At 48.6% G+C, this 8,492-nt stretch overlaps 1 protein-coding gene across 11 annotated transcripts in view; it reads right to left on the bottom strand.

The window, feature by feature from the left end:
• Positions 1-1,099: 1,099 nt before the first annotated feature.
• RBBP6 (RB binding protein 6, ubiquitin ligase) overlaps positions 1,100-8,492 on the bottom strand; it is a 28,180-nt gene continuing 20,787 nt past the window's right edge. For 9 of the 11 annotated variants that reach the window (XM_015642912.1, XM_015642914.1, XM_015642913.1 and 6 more), the window contains 4 exons: positions 7,253-7,615; positions 6,805-6,906; positions 3,668-5,413; positions 1,100-3,111 (listed from right to left, as the gene is read on the bottom strand). In XM_015642912.1, the coding sequence (XP_015498398.1) occupies positions 1,521-3,111; positions 3,668-5,413; positions 6,805-6,906; positions 7,253-7,615 (3,802 nt within the window). In that variant the 3' untranslated portion in view covers positions 1,100-1,520. The remainder of the gene's footprint in view (positions 3,112-3,667; positions 5,414-6,804; positions 6,907-7,252; positions 7,616-8,492) is intronic. The other 2 variants (XM_015642918.1, XM_015642922.1) reach the window with 1 other exon arrangement.

The following is an 8,492-nucleotide window of genomic DNA, read 5'->3' as shown; positions in this document are numbered from 1 at the left end:
ACAGACACACACAGACAGATACACACACACAGACACACAGACACAGACAGACAAACACAGGATTTACCTTTCAGGATGCTCGAGGTGCCAGCTCACCCCCAGAACCAGGATCAATGTCCCTATTTTACCATTTCTGCGCTGCTCAGCCCCCAGGACAGCCCCTCTGCATGGTGACACTTTCTGCCAGCAGGAAATGCTTCCCCACACAGCATTTCCACACCAAACCCTGGGCAAATCCCACGCTCAAGGGCTGTCACTGCTCAATCCCGTGGTCACAGGGATATTGTGACACCCACTGCCCCCCAGAGCTGGCTCTGACAGCTGAGCAACCCCTTCACTGTCACCTCTTTGTTAAAATTACATCTTAAAGTTGTCCAGCTAGTAATTTCCATTTTCTATCTCCTGTCACTGCTCAGAGCAAGCTCCTGCCTGTCCTGCCCCTTCTGAGCCCCGTGTACCACAGAGGGGTCAGGGCTGTCAGGTCACTCCCATATCCAACACTGAACAAACATTTCTGTTTAGAACATCAACACCTGGTGAGCAGCACTGGGAGAGAAAATGCAAATTACAGGCAGTTTAACCCTGTGTGCAAACGTGTGCTGGCAAATTCCCGACTGGTCTGGGCTGGAAGGGACCTTAATGACCACAGAGTTCCAACCCCAATGGACAGCAGCTTTCCAAAGCAACCAGAACAAAGCAGCCACGTTACCTGAAGCAGTCAGTGCCACGAGGGGCTGCAGCTGTGGGGCCACATCCCCTGTTCCACCCTACAAACCCCAAGCTCCTTGGCACACAGAGCAGCACACAGCACCCCCAGCCCCTCCTCACCCTCCAGCAGGACAGCTCCTGCCAGCTTTCCCCAAATTAAACCCCTCTGTAGGTTCTTTCCCACAAAACAGACCCCAGCACACGTTTTCTCTGGCACTGCTGTCAGAATCCTGGAATGGTTTGGGTTGAAGGACCATAAAGCCCACCCAGCCCCACCTCTCTGCCACAGGCAGGGACACCAGGCTGCTCCCAGCCCTGACCAGCCTGGCCTCGGACACTCCTGGGATGCTCCCTGCTCACGTGCAACTCCCACTGCAAACCTCACACCTGCTCATTTACTGAAAACTTTTTTATTGTAATCAAAAAGTGACATAACAGGGCTGTAATGTATTCTGCATTGCATCTGCTGGTATTTGGTAACTGGTACCAGCTGCTTCTGCCAGGCAATTAAAAAAAACCCGAATGTGAAAATCTTCACAGTACAGTAAACTCCACCCAAAATAATTAACGGTGGTTAAAAAGAAGATGCCCCAGCAAAACCTTTCATGTTACATGGTCACAACTCACAATTCTGTACAAAATGTTCACTTTTATAAAGCTCTGATGTAAAAATCAAATAATCAAGCAGCAATATTTTAAGTGCAGCACAGGGTCTTTCATGTCATTATTTACAACGCTTGAAGTCGTTTACATTTTAACAAAGATCATACAGATGACTTAGTAATTAAGTCATTTTTTCATTATCTGTCGATTTATGTCGTGACAGATTTCACTTTTTGGTCGTCTTTCTCTTTATCTTTGCTCTTCTTCGATTTTTTCTTCTTGTGTTTGTGTTTTTGGCTCTTTTCCAATTCTGTTTCATTTCCCACGTGTTTCTTATGCTTCTTATGTTTCTTGTGTTTCTTGTGCTTCTTCTTCTCCTTCTTCTTTTTCTTTTTCTTGCTGTCCTGGCTCTCCCCTGAGCTGGCACTGCTGCTGTGGCTCCGTGTCTGGCTCTCGGAGGGGCTGTGGCTGCGGCTGCGGCTGACGCTGGGGCTGCTCTGGCTCTGGCTCCTGCCCACCTCCGGCTGCTCGGCGGGAGCTGGGGCCGCCGCCTCCTCTTTCAGCTTCTCCACAGCCTTTTCCTTCGCCTCTTTGGGCGTTTTCCCTGCAGCCTCCTCGTCCTTTGCAGACACGTTGCTCTCGCTGTCGCTCTCGTTGTAGTCTGGCACAAAGGCGGCCTCGTCGGTCTCGCGGGTGAGGTCGGACGAGAGGCGCGCGGCGCTGCTCACCGGCGCCTTCGGCTTGGCCGCGCCCTTATCGCCCTGGCCCGCCACGCTCTCCTTCTCCACTTTAACTTCTGGTGAGTCCTGTTTCACCGGTGCTTTATTCCCAGCTGGCTCTTTCTCCTTATTGCTCTTGACTTCTGGTACATGCTTCTCCTTCTCCTTCTCTTTCTCCTTCTCCTTGCCCGGGTTTTTATCCGGGGGTTTGTGTTCCTCAGCGGGGCGCTTGGGGTCGTGCACGGCTTTGTGCTCGGCGGCTTTGCGCTCCCGTGGGGGGCTGTAGCTGCTCCTCTTGGCCTCCACAGGGCCCTTCTTGGGCGGCTCCACACGCTCCTCTCTCGGTTTGCTCTTCTGCGCTGCCGTGGAGTCTCTGATCCGGGATGGGGAGTCTTTCCTCCGTGCTGATTCACCCTTCTCATCCCTGCGCTTGGAACTCGAATGCTCCCTGCTGCCTTCGTGGTCAGACTTCTTGTCTCGGTTGGGAGTGAAGTCCTTCGCAGCGGAGCCACGGCCACTATCGTGCTTCTCTGAAGATCTGCCATCTTTGGAAGATTGAGATAGTGTTTTTCCATTTCCTTGTTCAGCTGCACGTTCTGAGTGCTCTTTTTCTGGCTGAACACTGCTCTTCCTCTTCTCAGAACTGTCCTTGTCTGACAAAGAATGATCCCGGTCTTTGGTTTTACCTTTTTCACTCGACAAGGAACTTTTTGAACTCTTGGCATCGTGTTGGGTGCTTTCATAACTCGCCTCTTTTGCAGCTTTCTGTGCTTTCTCCAGAGGCTCTGTCTCCTTTTCAATGTGTTTGAGGGGGTTTGGTGCCTTTGCACTCACAGGTTTGATAACACTGGTGGGTTTTCCTACAGCTGGGGGCACCTGGGTGGTGGATTTCACATCTTCCTCTTCAGACTCAAAGTCATCTTTATCCCACTTGGACTGAGGGACCTGGATCATGATAATGACATCCTCAGCAGGGGCTGTTATGTCGTTGTTATACTCCTCCAGGGTCTTAATGACAGTTCGTTTGGTGTCCGGCTTCTCCTCGGGCTTCCTGACAGGGCTTCCCCCAGTGGAACTCGTGCTGGGAGGAAAAACATGGACATTAGTAATGGCATGCACACACAGCCAGCTCTGGGAACGTTTCATGAACTGGCTTGTGTTTCAGTTCTAAATTCTTGGCATTTTCCTCAAGGATGTTCAATTAAGGGAGCAGACAAGAGAAAGGCTGAGTCCACTGCCTGAGCTCATGAGCAATCAATTAATTTGGTATCTTGCTACTATATATTTAATTAACAAAGACACAAGATTATCAGATTGGGGACTGTCTGATCTGGTAATTCCTTCATGTCCTATTTCTCCCAATGGCAGATAAATTAGATATCCATTCTTCTTTCCACATGAAAGCAAGCAATTATGGAGAGGTACAGACAGGCAAAGTTTGATCCTCATGCCCCAGTTCTTCCTTAGAAAAACTGACATTTAAAAAGTTTCTTAAGATTACCAAGACACTTTCTTAAGTCCTCAACAATGTCTTATTTTTTAACACAAATTTAGCTGTTCCTTTCCTTAAGCACCATAAAGAATTGGATGGGGGAGGAGGAAAGAAAGAAAGAAAAGGAAAAGAACTGCTGAGGTACCTGGTGTAATCCACAAGAGTCGAGCTAGCACCGTCAGCTGCTGCCACTTTCCTCCTTGCTTTTCCCTTTGCCTTTTCTGCTTTAACTTTGCTGCTGCTGGGCTCAGGTTTCTCCACAGTTTCTTTTCCAGGTGGCACGTTTTCCCCACTCACAATCTTTTTTCCAGTTTCACGGTTAAGTTTAATCTTTTTGGACGGGTTGTTAAGAAAAGCAGCTTTATCCTTTTCTGGTGTCCGCTCTCCTTTCTCCCCCTCGGGCTCAGCCTTCCCCTTGGGTGATGTTTTCAATTCTGCACTTTCGGGTTTAGAGGCCTTTGCAGAAGCGGCTTCGTGTTCCTTATCAGCCTTTTCCTCTGCTTTTCTTTTCCTTTTCTCAAGTTTGGCATCGGAAAGTTTGCTTTTCTCAGCGGGTTTCTTTGACTTCTCCTCCTTGCTGGAGGGTTTCTCTGCCTTGGCTTCTTTAGGATGTTCTTTCTTTGCCTTCTCCTCCTTGGCTGGTCTGGTTTCTGGGTGATCCTTAGTCACTTTGGGATGAGCCTTCCGTGGTGTACCAAGAGCCTTCTCATCCTTCTGAGAGGAAGAGGTTTTAACACTGTCTGTCTTTGGCAGCTCTTCCTTGGCTTTTTTCACAGGAGGTTCTGTTCGAGGAGATTTTTCACGATCAGGATCCACCTTTTCCTGGGAAGCTTTAGCTGGTTTTGCTGCGTTGTCTTTCTTCGGAGCAGCTGCCACTTCTACCTTCCGCTTTGTTTTCTCAATCTTTGCTTTTGGCTTATCCTTCTCTTTCTTCTCCTTTTCAGACACTGGTTTGAAAGCAATGGAATCTGCTTCCATGGGCTCGTCCCTTACAGGGGTGGCATCATCCCTGCTGGGCAGCATGAACAGAGAGTCTGTTTTAGCATCTTCTGTTGGGACTGGCTCTCTTGGTTTTCTTGCTCCTTCTAACAGCTCAACGTTGGGAAATCCTTCATTCTCATCCCCTTTTCTTCTCTTCCGGTGTTTTTTATGTTTATTGCCTTTGCCATCTCCCAGTGGATTTTCCACCTCCTTCTCTTTTGATTTTGTAGGATCTTTGATGCCATGGCTCTCTCTCCCAGGCTTCTCAGGGTAGTTTCCAGCTACGTTACGATTCCTGTGGCTCTGCCCAGCGGGATACTCCTCCCTCCGTCCCCGAGCATACGGTGAATTCTCTCGTCTGGTCCCAGGCGGGCCAAACCTTTCTGGAGAGAAGTTCTCTCTGTTCACCGGAGGCCGTGGCTGAGCACCCACGGCATAGCCCTTGTAAAACTTCTCGTACCACTCTCTGTAGTTCCTCTCCCACTCTCTGTACCTCTCCTTCTCAAAGGGGTCTCTGAAGTCCACCGAGCGGCCATAGTAAGCCTTCATGTCGTACGGGGGCACCTCTCTGTAGCGGTTGAAGTACTCGCGCTCGGCCTCGCCCTGCGGGACCGTCCGTTTGGTGGGGGACTGGCCCCGGAACACCGGGGACCTGGAGCGGGAGTGGTAGCGCCTGTACGGGGGCGAGCGGGAGCGGGAGCGGTGGTAGCCGTGGGAGCGGGACCGCGAGCGGTAGTTCCGACTCTTCCCTTTGCCTCGTCTCTGATACGGCGGCGAGCGGGAGTAGGAGCGGGAGTGGGAGCGGCTAAAGGAGCGCGAGTAGGAGCGGGAGCGCGACGAACCTGAGCGGGACTTGGAGTAGGTGTACGAGCTTCTAGAGTAAGATGAAGCACTATAGGGAGACTTGGACCTTAAAAAAACACAACACAAAGAAATAGATGAAGTTAATTCCAAACAGTCGTTCTCCTCAAATCTTTTCCTCCCACATTTATTTTTTCTCTTTCCTCTCCACATGCTTATGTCAAAGCTTCTTTCAGCTGCTGACATAAAGCTACTGCAAATTGAAGAACTTGATAACACGTAAAAGTTTCTGCTCACAAGACAGAACAGCTGCTGCTTTGTTAGTGTCAGAACACACAGAAGGGTCAGTCTACTTCCACTCACTCTATCACACGAGCTACCAGAGCTACAGATTTCAGGACAGATTTCAGGTGGTTACACTGGCCTCTACTGGTACAGGAACACGCACATTTGTCACTACTCGGCAACCACATGCAGTGCAAATCATTTTTGTTGCAGTAAGATGCAAAAAGAGCAAATCTGAGCGGCTAGAGTGCAGAATCACACTGAGAAAACACCACGTAGCCTGAAGACAACAAAGCCCAATGTTAAAATGCCAGCTCGGTCTAGAAACTTCACTCTTTTTTGGGAATTTGGACAGGAAGCACAATCCTAATACTGCAAAGGACCTACAGACAGGCCTGTGGAATCCACACTGCCAGGCAGGTGTCCCAAAAATGTCCTGCACATCCCTCCAGCTCTAACCAAGGCAAGAAAAATCCCATCTAAAAGCTTCTAACCTCAGTCTCCAGTCACATGGCCCAGTGCCGTGACTCTGGGAAAGCTCCTGACAACACTGTTAACAACTACTCCTGCCCAAGGGATTTTTGGGGACAGAAAACAGCAACTACCTTCAGGTTTTTCTTCTACTATTTTCTATGAATCATTTCATATGATTCATATGTTCATTAGCACCGTTCCTCTGCTCCAGGTCCCTCACCAATTTCGGATTTCCCTACAAGTAAGTCTGAGCTTTTAATTCCCAAGAAAAATTTAACAATGTCACCCAGCAAGTGAAAGCCCCCAGTCTGCAGTCCAGGTTCAAACATCTCATGCATCCACACGAGATGGACAAAAGCAGAAATGAGGACGATTTCTCTCACCTATCTCCTCCAAACTGCTTGGGCTGCTTGGTTCCAACCAGAACAGCGAGACACTGAAAATGCAGCCCTTACAGCTATTCTGCTCCTGGCCTCCTCAGGGCTGTCAGGCAATGAAGGACACCACTGCAGGAACACCTCAGCAAGACAGACCCTCAGGGCTCCTCAGTGCCTGCTGCCCAATGCTAATTCAGTCACCTGCAATCCCTGCCACACTGGAGCCAATAACCTGCGTATGACACTCTTGTCACTGCTCATCCCTCAATCATCCAATCCATCTAACGACAGGGAGGTGGAGTGGAACTCCTCCTGATTCCTCTAGACAATCTGCTTCTCCATTACGGACATGTAAAGCAGTTACCTGGAAAACGAACGCCTACGCTCCTTTTGAATCTTTTTATATTCCATCAATTCCTTAGCAAAATCATTTGTAAACTCATCAAGTTTGGACTTTTTCTTTTCCCTGTTAAAATAAGTTTGACCTTTATTACAATTATAGTTTGACCTTTATTACAAAAGACATCAAGAAACAAAACATGGCCAATATGAGAAAATGTTTACTGCATGCAATGCAAAAGGTGAACATCCTATTTAAGCAAAAACAGTTCCTACAAGTTTTAGGAAAAGTTCTAGAATTACATTTGTCTTGGTTTAGCTTTGCATATTTACCATCTGCAATGAAAAAGTATATTGGAAGAAACACTATGTCACTTTTGCTAGGTCAGATGCACTTTAGCGTAACCGCAGTCCGATACGCTCCCCCGATACAGACACGAAAACAAGGCAACGTTAGCGAGCCAAATACTTACTCCTCTTTAAGCCTCCGTTGCTCTCTGTAAAACTCCTCCCTAGAGAGAGGAGGTGCTTGTGTCGTTGGGATGGTGTTTGAATGAGCCGCTGGCACTGCTGTTGGGACCCAAGCTGATGACATGTTTGCAGGAGCTGGGGGATATCCGGGAGGGGGGACAGTGTACCCAGCGGATGGAGGCTGCCCAGGTGGAAACTGAGGAGGAAACTGTGGTGGTGGTACCCCCGGAGGAAGAGGAAGAGCATGGGGTGGTGGAGGATACAAGGGAGGTGGAGGCACAGGCACAAAGACTGGTGCTGATGCTGGCAGTGATGGGGCCTGAGTCCTTTGGGCACGGTCACTGTGCGGGCGTCCTCGATTTGAACTTTAAAGAAACCCAAAAACACGTGTCACTGTTTGTCACAGCCTGCCAGAGCGTACAGAGGAAAGCGAAGCGGCAGCACGGCGGGAGCACTCCTGGTTCTCACTGGTCTCCGGCTTTCTGTTCACTCGAGACTACACTCAGTCCTGGAGCCTCAGACTTGCCTTGCACATCCTCGCCCCAGCAGCTCCCTCAGCCTTCTCTCCTTACACTCGGCTTTGGGACTGTGGGCGAGGCTGCCACGAGACCCCCATCTCCCAGGAGCCAAGCACCCGCCGCTCCTCTGCCCCTCCTGGACACACCTTGAGCTCCGCACGCCCGAGCTTCCAAGCACTGCGCAGGAATTAACTCACCTCTCTCCTAACCTCTCCCACATTTCTTTCCTGAGCTCCTGCTTCACCATGTATTTGTCCTGTTCTTGTCCCTGAATTGTTTTTTTCTTGTTTGCTGGATTTGAGATTTTAGATAACTTGAGGGATGGATCCTGGATTTTGCTTTGATTTATCTTTCAGACTTTATAAAAACAATGACCCTTACAGAATGGCTATAACAAATCTCTAACAAATGAACAACTAACTTGTCACTGCAATAACAGATAAAACAGGCTCCTCTCTCTAATGAGAAAAAGCAGCTTGGCACTTTGAGATGACTAAACTGCAGAAATACAAAACTCTCATAAAAATAACAGCCTCTAATTTTTCAGTAATTTGCTCAATCAGTATAAACTAAGTTGTTAAAGAAAGAATGTTGAATGGTGATTTCTACTGGGAAATCAATTTCTTCAGCCCTATTCAGCCAGCAATCAAAAGGGTGCTTTTCCATCTGATCTTTTAATTACATGTAATTTTTATATGTAATTTAGGTTTCCTAAAAAGTGTTC

This window comes from Parus major, chromosome 14 (assembly GCF_001522545.3).
Source record: "Parus major isolate Abel chromosome 14, Parus_major1.1, whole genome shotgun sequence".
Classification (NCBI taxonomy): domain Eukaryota; kingdom Metazoa; phylum Chordata; class Aves; order Passeriformes; family Paridae; genus Parus; species Parus major.
Note: the sequence above shows the minus strand (reverse complement) of the source record. Positions and strands in the feature narration are given on the sequence as shown.